The sequence below is a fragment of the Thunnus albacares genome, chromosome 24, assembly GCF_914725855.1.
Source record: "Thunnus albacares chromosome 24, fThuAlb1.1, whole genome shotgun sequence".
NCBI lineage: Eukaryota > Metazoa > Chordata > Actinopteri > Scombriformes > Scombridae > Thunnus > Thunnus albacares.
This window is the reverse complement of record NC_058129.1, coordinates 1,255,503-1,275,486: the sequence shown is the minus strand read 5'-3', so window position 1 is coordinate 1,275,486 and position 19,984 is coordinate 1,255,503. Positions and strand designations below refer to the sequence as shown.

Genomic DNA, 19,984 nt, shown 5'->3' with positions numbered 1-19,984 from the left:
CACTGAATAACTAGCAGCTCCTTTATCTAGGGGAATAATTAAATCACAGCTCAGTGCTAAAGCATCATGAGTTTGACCTCTGCTAGCACTTGAACAATGTTGAAGGAGTCAGGTTAACGTCCCTCTGGTATAAGCCTCACTACAGACTGCAAATAAACCACATCAGGGCAGATGCAGAATATGTTGCAGGTGCATTTGTGAACAACCTTTATTTCATTCAGCTCTAATGTATATTTCAACCATTTGGGTGGAATGGGATTTGAAGGGTAATGCAGAGGCACATGCATCAAAGGCAACCCCCCTCCCCTCCCCTCCTCCCCCCAAAGGCAAATCTTTCTAACTTTTTCCTAAGTATGACGTCGTTTTTTTTAATAATGGTAATATGGACTTTTTTCTCATTATTACAAAGTTCTCTCCTCATTCTGAGATACTAAGTCATGATGATGAGAAAATCAATCTTTTTTTTTCTTGCATGCAGTAAAAGTTGTGGTGCAGTGGTTAACAAATGACAGATGATATAAATAATAGATGAACGGATATTTGGGTGAATGCTATGTGCCTCTGTTGTATCACTAGATAAACGTAGCAGAAGTTACCATTTGAATACGTTTTGTTGTCAGGTTCTTACACATCATATCATTTGTGAAATTCCAACACAGTCATCATAATTCTTTCTTCCAGCCTCAGTTCAACACTTAACTGAAACATGGAATAACAATGTATTATACCATGGTCTGGGTGAATACTCTTTTCTGACTGGCCAGCAAGTGTGTGTTAAAACCATTTATTGCACACATAGTTAGGCTCCAGTTTAATCACTGCTCTAAATTCATCCACTACCCAACCTGTAACCATAGCAACATTAAAGAGCACAGCTGTCAAAGCTTACTCATTATGAAGTTTTGAAGAGTGAGACACAGCAGAGGAAAAAGAAATGAAGAGAAGAAAAGAAAGAAACCAAGTGGAAAACACTTGAAGAGCTTAAAATGATAGAGGAAGAGAAGGATGAGATTGATACAAAAAAAGGCAACAGAATAGGCAGTTTATATACCGGGAGAGTTTCTCCACCAAAAACAAAGCAACACTGATTTGGAGACCTGCTGTTATGCTTAATGACACCTTGCGTGAATTTTCTGCCTCGGTTCAGGCTGGCGGCAAGTACAGTGTGGCAAGTTGTCATGACAACGGTAAGCTCTTACTTCATAACTTTTCAATTTTGAGTGCAAAACTTTCACCAAAAAATTGTGAATGTTTTTATTTTATATTGTTGGCAGATGACCATGGAATAACCAGCCTCTGCTTTGTGTCGGGTGGTTGTTCGCCTTCACGTCATGCCTCAAAACTGTTTAACACACACACACACACACACAGTGATTATCCCTTACATGACCAAGATCAGTTAAGACTCAGATTTGTCTTTTACACTGCCACCATCATCTACAACTGCTACAAACTTTTTAAAGACTTCACTGCACTCCAGGGCCTTGACTTTGTGTGTTTTTGTTTGTTTCCAAAAACCTGAAAATACTCTATGTGAGTGTTTGTATGAAAATGACTGTTTAAGCTTTACAAAGTATAAATCTGGTAATATTCTACATCTTTCTTGTTGTAAATAAATCCAATGTTCAGACCCAAACCAACAATGAACTAATCTATGAACAAGTATCGTGTGTGTATCCAAGGCCTGATATGTCTTATTTCTCTGTGCCATAAAGCTCCATAGTTATTAATAATAATAATAATAATAATAAACTTTATTTATATAGCACCTTTCATAACACAAAATGCAGCTCAAAGTGCCTTACAGAAAGAGGTACAAACAAACAAGCAAAAAAAGTTATTTTAAAATACTAAAAGAAAGGAGAAAGATAAATAAACAATAAAAAACTACAGTGATAAAAAGAGGTGAGAGGATGAAAGGAAGTAAAATCATGAGATAAAAAAGATAAAACAGGCAGTAAATAAACTGATAACAGTAAAAGGCAAATAAAAGGTTGAGTTAATTAAAAGCATAAGACCATAAAAATAAGTTTTGAGCTGCTTCTTGAAAATATCAACAGAGGATGTTTGTCTAATATGTGGTGGGAGTTTGTTCCAGATCTTTGGTGCATAGCTGCAAAAAGCTGCCTCACTGTAACTTTTTGCATTTTATTTGTGGCACATTTAACAAGCCAGCGTTAAGCAACCTAAGTGAACGGTTTGGAACATATTCTGACAAACAATCTGAGAGATATGAAGGTGCTCAACCTTTTTGGGCTTTAAAAACAAATAAAAGAATTTTAAAATCTATCCTCAGCGTTACAGGTAGCCAGTACAATGACACTAATACTGGTCTAATATGTTCCCTTTTCCTAGTTTTGGTTAAAATTCTTGCTGCTGAGTTTTGAATGAGTTGCAGCCGATCGATGGTTTTATTTGGTTGTCCAGAAACTATTAAAAACACATCAGTGAGCCACTTTTGCACTGGGAGACATGTTTCTCCATTATCATGAACACATACACTGTAGTTGGATTTGACTCAGTCCCACACACACCATCCGGCTGCCAGAAATACTCACTATAGAGATTTATTTGACAATAATTAAAATACACATAATACTGCTTCAGCTGAAGACAGTTATCACATAAACTGTTGAGGATTCTATTTTGGTGAGGTTCCTGTTCTGAGACACTATTTGCTAGCCATGTCTTCATCACCTGTATACATCTCCCTGCTTCAACTGGAAGTTTATTCCATTCAGTTGCACCTTTAGGTATTTTTGCTCATTGAACTCTTGAATCTAAAAAGAATAAAGTCTGTTGAGCTGCCTCTTGTTACATACTTGTGATTATAGAGAGCAGCAAATGTGCATTCATCCACCACTGAAAATAGTCCCCAACAAATGCACTATTTCATTATTGTTTGAGAAACATTCGATAAAAACTACAGTGAGCAGCTGTAAATTACCGAACCTTTTTTATAAATTATAAAAAAAAATTATAAATTTTTTTTTTTTTTTTTATAAACTATATATTTGTGAGCTGTTTTTAAAGATGCACATCTTGATGTACATCAGTAGCAACCAATGGGCTTGGAGCCAAGTGTTACAGATCTACAAACTCAGAAAGTATAAAGAGATGGACAAACACATCGTTGGTTTTGGTGTTTTTGTGGTATTTGTAGATGATAAAAAAATACATGGAATGACACCAGACTGATCCTTTAATTTAGACCATGTGTCTGCATATGAAGGATACTGTTTCAGTGTAATAAAATATATAAGAATCAACAGACACAGTACATCCTGTAATGAAACCAACCTGCTGCTATTCTGCTTTGTTTCATGTGAATGAAAAGGCTCTCAGTGTTAGACCACGTTGTTGATAGAATGTAGTGTCGTCTCTTTCCTGGAGAACACTGTCGTCAGGGTGGGTGAAACCTTTGAAACAGCATTTGGACATCATGGGATACTTTCCTCCCAAGCTCAAACTAATGAAACGGTTTTGGGTGAGTCAGCAACCTCTGGAGGCAGAGTGACGCAGCTTTTACAAACTGTTAAATAATCTCCTCTCACACCACACTGCAGGGCTTCTCTGCTCAAAATGTCTGAATCAAGGGCATTGGTTTAGTGGGGACATTTTTTGCAGTATGGCCAAAATGAACTTGCTATCTGTACCTCTTTTTTCTGTCATGCACATGTATGCATACACATATACAATGTTTACTTTATAGAATATGTATTTGCTCATATAACTTGTGTAAAACAGGACTTGTATCATGAATTTCTTATAATTTTCATTTATTTTATTGATATAAATCTGAGACTAAAATGAATATTTGCAATTGATACACAAAAAATAAGTGTATAATACCAATAGGTAATGTGCTACTCTGTTTAAATCAACTCAAGTTATCCAAACTCATGAAGGAGAAACAAGATCATATCAACAACCTGAGCTACATGACATGGAGACAGAATCCCAGCTTTTATTTGATTGCCCATCATATGGTCAATTGTGCGATGAATGCCAGCTGGCTTTCAGTTATGTATTGCAGATCACCAGTTACTGCTGGTGAAAAGGATGACTATATAAGTTCCTGCAGTGTGTCTCAGCAGGTGTTATTCCAGACACCTACATGAAGGAATTGACCGTTTATGGCAAATGGGGAGCTCTCAAAGAATGTGAACAGCGACGAGGATTGTGCTGAAAGAGCTAATCCCAACAATGAACATGAATGTGAGATAAATCAAGAGTATGAAATACCACATAAGGAGAAGGTCAGGGTGGTGCAGCAGAACACAACAATGGCAATGGAGTGTGAACATCTGAGTAAACAGTAATATGTCAGGTTAGAATGTCCATGCTGTAAACCTGCAGCGATATGATTGGATGACACAATGAGCCAATGGTTGTGAAGCATATCAGCTAATCAGAGTTCTGTTTGAACTAAAGCTATGCTTCAATTATTAACAGTTTGAACTTGTGCATTTTTAAGCATTATACATATATCTGTTTTGCTATTTGTATGTTTGTTGTATGTTTATTTTATGCTGATACTACACTAGCACACACTGTTACTGAAGTATAACTGCAAAGACTGTCCAATGAACATTTCCCACAAGGTCTTTAGATCAGACTTTGTGTCTGACATGTTGCTGTAAAAAGCGCCACAAACTAAACTCCATTCAGCTTGTTGTACTAAGGTGGAGACAGAAGAGAAGTCACAGCCACTGTTAGAAAAAAGTCTTGATTTTTTGACAAAATAAGTTGTAATATTTTGAGAATAAGTTGTATTTATTTATTTTTTTAGAAAACACTTGTATTTCTTTTTAGGAAAAGGTAATATTCAAAGAAAAAAGTAGTAATATTTCACATAAAAGCTGGCAGACTTCTCTCTGTTTGCTATGACAGTATTATGATTTTGTATTATAAAATTGTAATAATATGACTTTTTTCTCAAAATGATTTTATTTTTATAATGTTATGACTATTTTTTCTTAGAATATAACTGTTACTCATAATATTACAACTTTATTCTCATATGATTATAACTTTAATAAAATGATTTTTTATTGATTTTTGGGATAGTGCACATTGATAAACAAAGCTGTAAATGTGCACAGACAGTACAGACGCACTTAAAGGTGCAGCTGATCTTTCATTTAATCAACCATTTCTTTAAATGAGCTCTAAATAAACTGTATGTGTCTCTAATATGTGCTGCATTGAGTTCCATTCCTGTGCAGCCTCAACAGAGCTCAGACTGATCTCAGCAGAATAACACAACCTCCTGCTGCTGCACCTCTTCTCAACTGATATACTGTTGTTCTTATGTTGACAGACTGTGTATAATCTTGTATATAGACTGACAAATATTAACATACTTAATTTTTCCAACAACTTTTTCTCAAAATTACATCTTTATTCTGGTAATATTTCGATTTTTCTCATAATTTTAAGACTTTTTTATCTCAAAACCTCTGATTTTTTCCCCTCAGTGTGGCCTTAATGTGTTGCAGCTACCACTCAGAGTGAGCGGAAAAAGTGTATTTCTGTAATATTTATTTTAATATGTAATTTAATTTGTAATATTTTATATTTTTCTCTCCAGTCTCACACTCAGCATTAAAGAAACTCATCAGGATGTGACTCACGCCAGACACTGAAACATTTCTGCTGCCTCAAAGCTATCACTGGCATCCCTGTCAGTCATTCACCAAACAAAATGCATTATCCTCCCTCCATTATTTCAGCAGCCCACTAACACCCTTTCCTCTGCTGATGGAGTTCAGCTCTGCTTTTTCTCCACAGTGTGTAACTCACCTAATCCACTTTAGGCTATACATAATCATAAGCAACACTAAAGGAGTGGGAAATTTGTGCTGACATGCCAGGAAAGGAGGGCAAGAGCAAAAAATGCAGAGAATTCGGATGGCAGAGGGTCCATGGGAAATAAATGCTGACTGAAGTGGTTGCAGAGGAAGAATTGCACTCCGGGGACACTGCTTAAGGCGGGAAAACAACAAAGTATGGCTAATAATAAAAGTGCACTGTTTTATCATTTGCTTTATTATATGACAGGACTATCAGACATCCTGTGGGAGGGGTTTTATTGCAACTTTTGGGTTGAGAATATAGTTGCTTTGCTCACTATATTATTTAGGATGATCATCCTATAGAAGAAGTTACCACACTAGACAAGACATTGTATAACTTATTCCACACATAGATGATTTTTCTTATGTTTAAGAAGCAGCTGTGGATGTGAGATGTGTATTTTGTTTCAGACAGACCTTGAGTCTCACTGTGTACTAAAGCTGGCACAGCATCAGACAGTTAATTGGGCCACTGTGTTTGTGTGTGTGTGGATGTCAGGCAGCTGGAGCTCCTGGACTGAACACGGTTGCTATGTACTGTTCAGAGGACACAACAATTAAACCTCATGGGTCTGATCTGTCAGAGGAGAGGAGAGCCATTCCTCACATTTACAAAATGATATGTCAACATGTCTCTGCAGTGGTAGAATGAGGCAATAAAATATAGTTTGTGATGAAACAGTGGAATCTGACTTTCCTCATCCTGGTTGAAAAGGGATCAGAAGTGAGGAACAGCATCAAAAAAAGTGCCATAGAGTCATGCTACAGTACTGAAAAAAGATCATTCACAAGCTAATTCTACTCACTCATCAGTATGCAGGGTGCAAATAGATATATCAAACAAAATCATTTATTTCAATCCACAGTAACACAATTTGTCTTCACAATTGCTCAGTTTATATAGAATTTCCATACAATTACTGGAATCAGTGAAAGTGTTTGCATGTTTCAGAAGCTGGCCCGTGAAATCAACACGCCACAGCGTTGCAAAGCTCCTAAAAAAAACAAAAACAGGCTACTTATGACTCAGCCTGACACAAAGCACAGATCAACAGCATGTGGAGGAGATTTTAATCAACTGCATTACGCCTGACACATACAGGCACACATGCATACACATTATATAAATACATTTATTTATATTAAAAATGTTTTTTTAATATAATAAATGGTGCTTGTTTTTAATAATAATTTTATTGTCTTGTTTGTCTTGTGCTGTTTATGAGTATTATGAGCTTGATGTAGTTAAAGTATTGCAGTAAAAGTAGTGGTTTGGTCCCTCTGACTGATATATTATTATATATGACATCATTAGATTATTAATAGTGAAGCATCAGTGTTAGAGCAGCATGTTACTGTTGTAGCTGCTGGAGGTGGAGCTAGTTTACACTACTTTATATACAGTTAGCTAGTTTAGTCCAGTGGTTCCCAACCTAGGGGTCGGCCATTTATTTAAATGAAACCACGTGAGAAGTTTAGAGGGAAAAATCACTATTTGGTGGAGCTGTTAACAACTCATAGACATGTGAAATGTGACCCCGACTACACACTGCTTTTTGTAAGACGTCAAAAGCCAAAAAGGTTGGAAACCACTGGTTTCATCTTTAACAATGTGTTGTATTTTAAAAGCTTGTTATATTATCCATTGTGTCAAATCTTCATCTGAAACGCTGTCAAATAAATGTAGTGGAGTAGAAAGTACAATATTTCCCTCTGAAATGTAAGGCATAATTACATGGTGATTTAGGTTTTATTTTGAAAATCGTGAGCGGAAGAGGTATTATTGTTTACTATCTCCCACATGAGTGTGTTGCTAAACGAATGGTGCTGTAGTGTAGTCTAGAGTGGAGCAAAAGCCAGATATTTGCTTGTGTTGACCAGTGGCGACGAGTAGTTTGACCTTGTATCTAACTGTTCCACAATAAAGCCAGTCAAAGCTTTTCTGTCTGCGGGAGCGTGAACACGGTAACAGCATGTCCTCTCCTCAGCTCGACCAATCATTCACTTCATACTGATATCGTTAGTTAGCGATAGCGGTCTGTGCTTTGACACGGTAAATTCTATTCTGACAACATATAGTCGATTTTCAGACAGCTTCAAAAGGTTTAAAGAAATAATTCTATACTCAGCGACATGTATCGCTAGATGTAACGAGTTTCACTTTTACTCCACGATGCCTGAGAGGCTTTATCACCCAAAACAACACTTCATGTTTGACAGAACAAATGACTTTCATGATTAAAGGACAGGTTCACAGTTTTTCAAGTGTGTCTTAAAACAACAGTCAGGTGTCCATATGAACAGTGAAAGAGGTTTTCCTCACTGTAATCATTCCTCCTGTTCATGCTGGATATTAAAATATCCCCTTCAAATGTGCTTTCAATGTAAGTGATGGAGACAAAATCCACAGTGTGTCCACACAGTCATTTAAAAGTTGATGTGAAGCTTATATGAGTCTTCATCAGTCTGAGTTAGTCATATCAAGTGGATATCTGACACATTTACAGTCTTTTTAGCATCAAATTCCCTCTTTGTGTTTCCTCGGACAGTGTTTCCCTGTTGAGCTGTGGTTGAAAGATATCTACTTGATTTGACTCATTTGCACGCTGAAGCTTCATATTAGCTTCAGATAAACTAAATACATTTTTGCTCAGAAGGAGGACTGTGGATTTTGTCCCCCATCACTTACATTGTAAGTACATTATGATTGGTCAGCATGAACAGGAGGAATGAGTATGGCAAGAAAAACCTTAATTTGGGCACTTGGACGATTCTTTTAAAGCTGGAGTGTGGGACTTTTGTCTCCCCCTTCTGGCAGTGAGAGTAATTACAAAAACACTGTCAAGCGGTGCTTACGTCATAGGCTCCGCCGTAGCCTACTCTGTCACTACTGTTGAGGCTGTAAAAAGGTGGATAAATTGTTTTGAGCGTCACACAACCCCCACGAAATGACTTGTTCCATTTGGTCTGATAACATTAGGACAGTTTAGAAAAGCATAATTAAATTATTTTATCTCATTCAAGTTAGCAGAGAGCTAACTGGAAGTTAGCCGACTTGGCCGGCGGAAGTCTCTAGTGTGCATGCTCTCAGGCCTGTCCTAAAACAAGTCCTTTTACATTCACCACTGACCTGCAGACAGACATTCAAACCAATCCTACTTCTTAATTATATGTCATGTGCAAAAAAATGTGAATTTTGGGTTTAACACACTAACATCTTTATCAGTGGACACAGATTTGGGTTCAGGTTAATGTAAGGTGAAGCACAATTGGACAACAGCTCTACAAGGCACTATGATTCCACTGGAAGTGAAAGATGATAATACTGAATAATCGCCCACCGCTGCTTTTTTTTCGCCAAGCTCTTACACACACACACTCATGTTGCATAATTTCATACTGAATGATATGGCAATGAGCAGATGAATAGGAATAACCTTCCTCAGGTCTGGATGGTAGAAATACCCTGCCTTTGAATTAATTTTCAATCTATCAAGGTTAATATGTTCTCATCTTACCTAACAGAAATAAAAAAAAAAAGACATTCAATAATTCAAACTATTTAGAAACGATTTGTCACAAGATGAAACTTTTGAAACTTTCTGAAGACTTTTACAGCGTGCAAATGTTGGTTCAACAACACCAAATAAAATGTTAAAAATATATATATGACTGTACTAAAGAGCAGGTAGAACTGTAATGTGATGACTGACGTCCTGTTGTCGTGTCTGTGCAGGTGTTTGAAGATGACGGTGCTGAACTTGTCCTTCGCTGCTTGTGGTTTCTTGGGGATCTACCACCTAGGTGCTGTGGGGGCTTTTCTCCGCCACGGGGACAAGCTGCTGGGCTCCCTCAGGGCCTGTGCAGGGGCCTCAGCCGGGGCCCTGGTAGCAGCGGTAATGATCACGGCCCCTGACAAACTAGAGGTACAGTATTGGTTTCCTCATTCAGCCAATAGAGAGCAGCAGTGATGCTCCTCAGTAGACCAGTGACTGTCAAAGTGGGGTCGGACAACCCTCAGAGGTCCTTGAGGAGTTTCCAGAAGTCCCTTAGCAAAAACAGAATATAGTTATTCTAATGTCAATCAGAAAAATACTGAAATAAGTGATATTATTATTTCTTCTATAGTTCTGACAGTTTTACAAATTGTGAGCTTCGAATTAAAGACTTAAAAGGTGGAATGCTGTTCTCCATATCAAAGATTTGACATCCCAGCATTCCCGTCCTTTTAATATTTAACACCCAACAGCTCTTAAAATGTAGAAAGTAACACCCACAGATCACAGTATTTGGAGAATAAGTTAGATTTGAAATAAAGATAGAACCTCACGAAGCAAAGCTTGTGGGTTCAAGGCCCAGATAGACAAAAAAAAAATCCCAATGCTGGTTTCCTCCATCATGTGGCACTGACTTGGCACAGTTCAAATTAGAGTAAAAAAGGAAAAAGATGAAACACTTGATATTTAGTTCCCATGTGGTTTAATATTGTATCCTCAGGCAGGTTAACATGGAGGACAGTGAGATAGAATAAAAGGAAAGAGAGTTATAATAGCAGCTCTGATTGGTATTCGGGGAGACACACATAATTCAGTCAAATCTTCAAGGCAAATATTATAACCAAGACATTTTAAAGGAGACATATTCTGCATATTTCCAGATCTATATTTATATTCTGGGGCTCTACTGGAATATCTTTGCATGATTTAAAGTTCAAAAAACGGTGCTGCTGTTTATCTTCTACTGGCCCTTTATCCAGCCCCTCGGTTCAGCCTCTGTCTGAAACAGGCCGTATTAGCTCCGCCCCCCCCCCCCCCCAGGAGGCTACATCAACAAACCATGATTTAAATTACAGTAGTAGGATTTCACTACTTTTTCTTGTTCTTAACTTGAAACGTCAACTTCTCAAATACATCCGTACAGCCGGAATCCAATCTAAAATATGAGATATGTGAACAATGCATGGAAAAAACCTTAGTGACAACCTTAGCATACGAGGCTATGGAACAGATGGCTACGTCGGCAAGGTTGAAATGTACCACTGTGTTCACCACAAGGTAAATGCTAGCACCTTTTACAGATGGTAGCATTTTATGTCACTTGTGTATCTCCAACATTATCATAAATATATCATAATAATACACAATCACTAACGTTACAGAGTTATCTGGAGGGGGCTGCGTTGGTGTGGGAGTGTTGCTCCAGGTACCAAAGACATGAAATATGAATCAGGAATAGATCAGTGAATTTGAAAGCTTATTAGACCCCAAAACACTGCAACATAGTTAATAATCTTATGAGAGGAACAACTCTGAAAAGATATCACAGCAACAACATGTTGTAAAATATAAAATGAATCACAGGGCTTTGGTTTTTCATGCAGAGCTGAAATAGGTGATTTTACATCTTTACTCCAGGCCCCCCCAAAAATTGCAAGCTTAGAAGAAAATATCAGAGACAACGAGGATATCAGGTTATGAAATGAATATTGTGATCAGCACTAGCTCGTGCAAATGATTCTTTCTTGTGTGTTTGATCACACTGAAGTTCAAATTGAAGGAGTGTAGCAAGCTATGGTGGTGCCCGCCCACACAGATATTGCACCAATCAAATTTCAGGTGTATTTACATACAGTCAGATATGTGACAGGTATGGGTTAGTTCCTGGAACAGCTGATTAAAACACATTTTAATCTGAAGCAGATGGACTTGAGTGTGATGTTTGTTTGCTTCTTCTTCTCTCAGCACTGTAAGGAATTCACCTACAGGTTTGCTGACAGCGTGAGACGACAGAGGTTCGGAGCCGTCACACCTGGATACGACTTCATGCTCATGCTGCGGTGATTACTCAGACGTTTGCTCAATTCCACATGTGTGTCTAACTGATATCTGCTGTGCTATATCACAGCTGTAGCTAAATGTCTCATTTGTATCGCATGTTACAGAAACATGCTGTGAAGTGTTACCATGGTAACACTGACTTTGTTGCCATTCATGCCACTCACAAATATTTATGTTTATATTATATTTATGTTATTTATGGGACTTATCTTTAGTTTAATTTCATGGAGATAAGAATTTTGTGCTAAAATCTGTAAAACAACAATACTTTTGAGAGGTGTGAATTATCACCACTCATCATACACATCATTCACCACTGGAATGCTGTGATGTCACAGCGCTGCTTCTGCTCTCAACTGCTTTTATCAGTTTAATTCAAAACCAGGCCGGCATGTGCACGAGGAAATATTGTTTTCACTCCCTGCACATGTTCATGCTTCACATAAACACATACAGATAAACAGAATATGCACAATGCACAAATCCATTAATATCCCTACATATGCTTATACAGGTTATACATAACAACTTATTACTGCACCACAGTATCTCTGCTCTTTATGTTATGCCATTTTGTTATTCTATTTTAATTTGTTTCCTTTTGTATTATGTTTTTAAATATCAAAAATAATATAATCATAATTCTAATGCATTTCTTCAGCTTATTTAAAGCTTTTTGAATTGTCTCTGTGTTTGGAAGCCACACAAATCAAGTGGTCTCGCCTGAAACTAAAAACTATTCAAGCTGCTGTAGCAGAAGCAACAAAACTGTGAAAAAAAAGTCTGCCAAAGTGGGCCACTCTCCGTTTTTTTAAAATCCCCTTCAGATATATTTTAAGAGAAAAATCCTCTGTTTGGAATATTAAATTGTGTCTTCTTAAAAGTTTAACTGCTGGACACAAAATTTCTCCTACTGTACTTTCTCAGTGTTTGTGCACTGAAGGCTTCAAGTTTCCACATCACGATACCCACTGAACCACGATTGGCTCCAAACTCTTTGTCATGTTGCGTCACAAATCATGTGTCTTGTCATTGGAGTTTAAGACATTTACATATGAGCGTGATTGGTAACATCAAAACCAGCTCGGAGCCAAACGTGGTCACACACTGAGGATGGACTTCACAGTGAAGTAGGAGACATCTTGTGTCCAGCAGTTAAACTTCTGCAATGAAATATATTTGGACTTTAATGAGATAAAATCAAGTAATTTTAAGAATTTGTGTCTTAACCTCTTCACATCCACCGGGTCGCCGGCAGCTAGCTAAAGCCAGTTGTAAGAAGTCTGTATCTGTGTCATGAATTCAACCCAGTCACCTGACTGTACGCTTCTATTCCTAATTAGCATGCTTGGATGCTTGTGTATATATTGAACAGACTGAGTAATAATTACATGCTGCTGTAGAAAGCACTGTGTTTATGAGGCCCCTGTGGGGATATTATTAAGAACCTGACAAACGAGCATCTGTGTGGCTGCTCTCCAGGGAGGGGATAGAGGAGATTCTACCCAGCGACGCTCACAGTCTGGCCACTGACCGCCTCCACGTCTCAATAACACACTCCAAAAGCGGCGACAACCGCCTCATATCCAGGTTTACCTCCAGGGAAGAGCTCATAAAGGTGCACACTCTCACTCTCTATACATAACATACACAGATCATTCCAGTTTAAAAGAGTCATAAATGTTTTATCATTGTTTCACATCTTTTGTTTCCCTCCATCATACTGTGAACATTACTGCTTTGACCTGAAAACGACCCTAACAAAGTCAATACTTGTGTAATGAACGTCCACAGACCGCAGAGTAGTAATGGCACAAAATGTTAGCATTGTGTCTCCTTTATCTGACACGCTAGAGATTTTTTTGTTTGAGATATTGATCGTTTTAGTCGTCAAACTGTTGTTAAATCCAGCCGCTTCCTGCTGATGAAACACTGTTTGATGTTTCTGTGGGTCACGGAGCATTTACTGACACCATTAACTTGTCCTTCACTCGTTGTTCCTCCGCTCAGGCTCTCCTGGCCAGCAGCTTCGTGCCGGTCTACGCCGGAATCCAAGCGGTGGAGTTCAGAGGACAGGTAACAGGCTCGTTCATTGTGCACTGACCCCTCGCTGAACCATGTGATATTCATTCAAACACGTCTCCTGTCAACAGGATCACCTTTTTTTTTTTTAGACTTTCTGTTTTGTTTCCATTAGAAATGGATTGATGGAGGCTTCACAGACAGCCTGCCGGTCCTGCCTGTGGGACGAACTGTCACCGTGTCCCCCTTCGCTGGGCTGCAGGATGTGTGTCCTGTCCACAGGGGGAGCTTTAAGACCCAACTCAAGCTGGCCAACATGAACATTATGGTGGGGGCTGGATCACTATCACATTAAACATATCTAATGTTGTAAAAAACAACTTCTGTGGGGTACATTCTGACATCACATACAGTATGTTATTTGAAGATATGATTGATGGTTTTTATAAAGTTTATAAAGTGCTAACAGCTCATGATTATATGAAAGAGTAGCACCATTCAAACAATCCTTTCTAGAAAGTGTCCTGGTGTGATTTCACACTGATTGAACACTGTGTTTCCTCCAGCGGTGTACCGTTAAGATGTGCTCACTCCTATTCGGTGGGTGTGATGTGGTGAAAACCCAACAGAGACATTCGTGACTAGCAGCTAGCCTGAATTATTTCTTTATTTCTTTTATTTTGAAATTGAAATAAATATGTGTTTGTATGTTGGTAGAGTGTGAACCTCAGGAAAGCCACACAACTTTTGTTAAAAAAACACACAAAATGTAGGCACAAGAAGGTGATATCAAATGTTCATAGCAAAAAAAAAGTCATTTGATTGCTTTGGAAAGGAAGAAGTAAAAGAACATTAGAACATTAGAACAATGGAGTTCTTTTATCACACCACTCACATCTGAAAAAGAAACATACTGCTTTAAAGGTCAAATAAACTCATATTGTAGTACTTGCTATTATATTTCATTTTTTAAAATTAAATGTAATTAATTTTTAAACATACAGTAAATGCAGCCCTACGCACACCAACCCTCCCCTCAAACTCCTCCAAACTACTAGTAACAAATAGTACATTATATATATTTGTGTGTGTGTGTTTGCATCACACATGCATACATACATTCATAACACATTCATGTGAATGCTTTGCATACACAGAAATTTTACAGCAGAATAAATGTATAAAAAAACCACAGATGCATTTCATACATACAGCAGCACATCCCCAAGTGATGCCAGTCTTCCCAGAAATGAATGTAATATTGCAAAAATCTTGATTATTTGGATGGAAGATTCACTGTTTGCAGAAAGAAATGAGTTATTTCCACAACTGCTAATTACCTTAATAACCAATGTGATATTTTTGTGCAAACAAAGGCTTGTGATGACAGTCGACTCTTATTATCGGCTCTCTAAGAGATATGATGTAAACGTAGCGTTCTCTTTGGTTTCCCTCAGTTCTCCGTGGAGAACATCAAACGTCTGAACCAGGCTTTGTTCCCTCCATCCGCCGGCGGCATGCAGTCATTATGTCAGGAGGGGTTTGATGACGCCGTTAGCTTCCTGAAGAGAGAGGCCTGGATGAGCTGACAGTCGGATCCCCTCATGTGAAGAACTGACTTTACAACAAGCGTGAAGGAAGTACCGTATACAGAGCTGTCAGTTAGAATGAACTGTGTGGATTTTACAGTATTTATTAACTGATTTTAGATTTTTTTTTTTTTAAAAATGACTGACATGTGGTGATGTTGTAGAGAAACTTCAAACACATTGATCCAGCAACTCTGTGTGGACTCAATACTCTGTGAACTTTGTTTGCCAAAATCCTTAAGATACTTTTTCCAGGATCAAGCACTGAGTGTGTAGTTATAAAGCATGAAAGAGCCAGTGTATCATTGTAAGTACTATTATACACACACCTCTGCTGTATGTGACAACAGCTGTATATGATCAAAATCCCTCGTGTGATGAACATGGACTCTTCATCAGTTTTCCAAGGAGGCATTTAATTACCCTCAGCTTGAAGCGGTGGGGGAGGATGGGGGGGGGAAATGATTGGATATCGGAGCACTTCACAGGAAGTCCACGCTGCCATCATGGATGTCGGAGGCTCCCTCAGGATGCAGGGGATGGAGCGTCGTCTTTGAAGTGCCGGACGTTAACCGCTGGCTTTCTCTGCTGCCGGGTTACTGTTTGATTTCCTCCAGCGTCAGGAGACGTGAGCGGGTTCTCCATCAAGTATCCAGTCCAGTTGAACTGGTGTGTGAGAGCTGCTCCACCCTCAGGACAGATTGGGATGTTGTTGTGATGAGACATAAAGCCTGCTGCTTCACTAAGGAGAGCTTTGCCAGGAAGGAGGCAAACTGATTATGTTGCACCTACACACAGTCAGGAATTAGTGCTCAGAATGAGTTGTTGACTTATTACAACATATCAGTGAGGACTCCTGCAAGTAGATTTGATTTAATCAAACATCAATGCTGTTTTTTGTCCCTGATTGGGCATTTCACAATCAGGATCCTGAGCCATACACAGTCATTTAAAACTGTGTGGGCATATAGCTCTAAGACAACTAAACATCCTGTATGCAATATTTTTTTTTTAATATCTTGCTGTAAATATTTAAAACAACTTTGAAATTGTGAGACTGTTTTCTGAAATTATCTACTGACTAAACATGTTTTATCTATATCTATCTTATCTATATATACTCTGGTGTAGCCTCTAAGATTTCCATTTGATTTGATTATTTATGGTGTTAATATGTTAACATGTGAGACTTTGTGAGCTTGATTTTGAAATATGCTCTTAAAATAAAAAAGGGGAAGTATTCTATCCATGCTGGTTACTGTGCATATAAATAAGCTTTACGTTACAGACAAAATAATTAGTTGAATTATTTGATTTTGAAAATTTGATTTTCAGGGCATCCTAGGTGTCAGTTAAAGGACAGGTTCACAGTCTTTCAAGTCTGTCTTAAAACAACAGTCAGGAGCCCAAATGAACATTAAACATGTTTTTCTTGCTGTAATCATTCCTCCTGTTCATACTGACCATTAGAAGATTCCTTCATAATGCATTTATGATGTAAGTGATGGGGGACAAAATCCACAGTCCTCCTTCTGTGCAAAAATGTATTTAAAAGTTTATATGAAGTTCATATGAAGCTTCAGTCGTCCACATGAGTCAAATCAAACAGATACATTTTTTTAAAGTTAGTCTTCTTAGTGCCAAATTCCCTCTTTTTTGTTATAATCCATCCACTGCAGCTCAACAGGAAAACGCTGTCCGTCAAGATACAAAGAGGGAATTTTTTTACTAAAAAGACTGAGCTAGTTCAGACAGACCAACTCAAGATGCCGCCCCACTCACATGCTATACTCCCTGACTGTAACATAGCTCCAACGCACCCTTATATATGTGCTCAAGTCATCCGTGCTCAACTCACATGCATACCTGCTGCCACACCAGCCACACAAGCTATGCTGTTGCTTGCTGCTATGGCTGCCACTGCCATTCATGTAGCGTTCCAAAAGGCCCACCTCCACTCCAGCATCCACCCGTCTATTCTGACTACAGCAAAAAAAAAAAACCTGTTTCAAAGTTCACCAAATAACTGACATTTGATGAATGTTAGTGCTCGACAAAGTCATAATCTTATTTACATTTTATTTTAATCTTTGATCAGATAGTTCCTAAATGAAATCATAATTTTCCCATTTTAATTGTATTACTATCTTATTTATTTTTACTATTTCATTTAGATAATGTTCTTTAACATATGGTACGGTGTTGCCATATGGCAATATACCATTTCTTAACAACTTCCTGATATTTAAAAGTAAACTGAAACATTGATTGGCCTTTCTATAGATGGTGGGACACTGTTTAACCAGTTATGTACTTGAATGAGGTCACATGATATTAAATTTTTTTTTTTTTTAAAAGTTAATTTAAGTTCGTTTTAAGTGATAAATAATAAATAATGTGTGCAGGGGGTTAAGAAGTTTGGCTTCAAGTGGTTTAAAACTAAAATGGAAATTTTAAATAGAAAAAAACAGAATTTACATTTATGTGTAAAAATACATCTTTACCATATAAAAAGAAATAACATTTTAAATAGTTTTTAGTGTGGGATACAAGAACACACACATACACACACACAGATGTACCCACCAGTGATTCCCCACTGGTATTATGTAAGCCCACCTGCTGGTTCTAGTAATGAGGCTCAATTAAGGATTCCCTTAAATTACCATTTCCACCCGGGGCAAGAAATTCCCCAGCTTGTGTTTTTTATACATTATGTCTCAGCTCCACTTGTTGGAACACTCTCGCTCAGTAATGAAACACTGAAAGGGGCCTGCTGTCTGGAAACAGGCCAGCTAAAGGAGCCCATTTGTAAATGTGCAATTATTCAACTGCTGACTTCACTGTACAGTACTGCAAGCGTACACACACCTGCAATGTGTTACTACTCTGATAAGCATGTTCAAATCCACTGAAAAGCTAGAGGTTGTAAGTGAACACTTGTGAAGTGCAGTGACTGTGTGAAGTGCACTTGACACAGTCGCTGCAGCTCAACAGTCTGAGGACTGTCACCATGTAAAAAGGCTGGTGGTTTTTTGTAGAGGATGAACGGAAAAAAAATCCCCCAGATTCTGTCTGTATGCAAGTCACAAACATTCCTATGTTGTGCTTCTGCCCAGGTCTAAACTCATTTTGGGAAAATGTGATTGCGGCCTCTAAGCACATTATTGCAGTATAGATATTCCTGCTGAGCCACGGTGCTGCTGAGAGATCTATCCATGAGGTATGAGAGCTGCCTTTACTGAAGCTATTAACCAACAGCTCACCGTACCCCCCACACAGCAACAACAAACCTCTGCTTCCTGAAGGCCCACAGAGATTATTTCTATTAAAATCCCTAAAAAACATATTAGCTACTTTATTATTATTTTCTACATCATGCCATGTGCAATATGCACTGCTTGGAGGGATGTTTCTGTACTGACAAAAAATAATTAAATACATTTTTCATTCAATGATCCTTTTCACTTTATAACAAGATACTTTGTTATGACGTATTTCTCTCATTATTGCTACATACCAAAGATTCAGTTGTCTTGTTTTAACAACATATCACTTCATCAAGCTATACCACAAAAATGTATTATTGAGTTTGATTTTTATTTACCCTAATTCAAATCAACCACAAAGACACAACAATAAAAATTAATGTACAATGAGAGAAAATGCACCTTGGCATTGATTCTACAAGTCTCTGGAACTCTTCTGGAGGGATAAACACCATTCTTCAAGAAGATATTCCCTCATTTGGTGTTTTGATGATGATGGTGGAGAGGATGGTCTAACAATTTGGTCCAAAATATCCCAAAGGTGTTCAATTGGGTTGAAATCTGGTGACTGCGAAGGCCATAGCATATGATTCACATCATTTTCATACTCATCAAACCATTCAGTGACCCCTCATGTCCTTTGATTTGGGGCATTGTCATCTTGGAAGAGACCACTCCCATCAGGATAGAAATGTTTCATCATAGGATAAAGGTGATCACTCAGAACAACTTTGTATTGATTTGCAGTGACGCTTCCCTCTAAGGGGACAAGTGGACCCAAACCATGCCAGCAAAATGCCCCCCAAAGCATAACAGAGCCACCAGATCCCCTCACTGTAGGGGTGAAGCATTCAGACCATTCAGTTTTCCTTCAATTTGTCACCTGTGTCTATTAAAACTAACAAGATGAAGAGTAATTATCTGGTTGAATCAAAGTGTATCTGAGTTATAAAATAAGACCTGAAATGATTAGGAAGATTTCCCCCTTTGAATTTGTATCTACAGTCCTGAAAGTCAGTATTTGCACAGCTACACATTTTTGTTCTTCAGGCTCTGTGTTTCAGCACATTCAGTTAGAAATAAAATAATGGATAAAACATTTAAGTCTCAGCTTCAATTTGAGTAAGTTTACATCAATATAGAAAGAACTGTGTGAGAGATATAGACCTTTTAACACATAGTGCCCAAAGTCTTGCAGTTCAAAAGTAATTGGACAGACACACACCTGGCAATACACCGCAGAGAACAAGAGACAAAGTAAACAAACTAATGCTGTAGCTATAAGTCATGGGCGGACAGACAGTTGTTAGCAGTGGTACTAAAGAGCAAGAACCACACCAGCATCTAACCAGCATCTAATCTAGCCTGCTAACATTTGCTAACTTTTCCCCAGTGAATGTTTGTTTGGT

The 19,984-nt window shown here is 38.0% G+C and overlaps 1 protein-coding gene across 3 annotated transcripts; it reads left to right on the top strand.

The window, feature by feature from the left end:
- The first annotated feature begins 7,629 nt into the window (after positions 1–7,629).
- On the top strand, positions 7,630–16,551 carry pnpla4 (patatin-like phospholipase domain containing 4). 3 transcript variants are annotated; one of them, XM_044345384.1, is made up of 7 exons: positions 7,630–7,823; positions 9,595–9,784; positions 11,600–11,694; positions 13,178–13,313; positions 13,706–13,771; positions 13,870–14,045; positions 15,175–15,274. In XM_044345384.1, exons 2-6 carry the CDS (start codon positions 9,605–9,607, stop codon positions 14,035–14,037), a joined length of 645 nt encoding a protein of 214 aa, XP_044201319.1. In that variant the 5' UTR covers positions 7,630–7,823; positions 9,595–9,604; the 3' UTR covers positions 14,038–14,045; positions 15,175–15,274. The 3 variants fall into 3 exon arrangements, with proteins under 3 accessions (XP_044201319.1, XP_044201318.1, XP_044201320.1); XM_044345383.1 differs by having other exon boundaries at positions 7,634–7,823; positions 13,893–14,045; positions 15,175–16,551; XM_044345385.1 differs by lacking the exons at positions 7,630–7,823; positions 9,595–9,784 and having other exon boundaries at positions 11,651–11,726; positions 13,893–14,045; positions 15,175–16,551.
- Positions 16,552–19,984: the final 3,433 nt, after the last annotated feature.

What these genes read in the sequence shown, in the direction of transcription:
- pnpla4 (XM_044345383.1), top strand. Translation starts at nt 9,605, where the DNA reads ATGACGGTGCTGAACTTGTCCTTCGCTGCTTGTGGTTTCTTGGGGATC. An exon ending in GACTTCATGCTCATGCTGCG is followed by an intron (nt 11,695 to 13,177) that starts GTGATTACTCAG and finishes GCTGCTCTCCAG; the next exon opens with GGAGGGGATAGAGGAGATTC. An exon ending in TGGCCAACATGAACATTATG is followed by an intron (nt 14,046 to 15,174) that starts GTGGGGGCTGGA and finishes GGTTTCCCTCAG; the next exon opens with TTCTCCGTGGAGAACATCAA.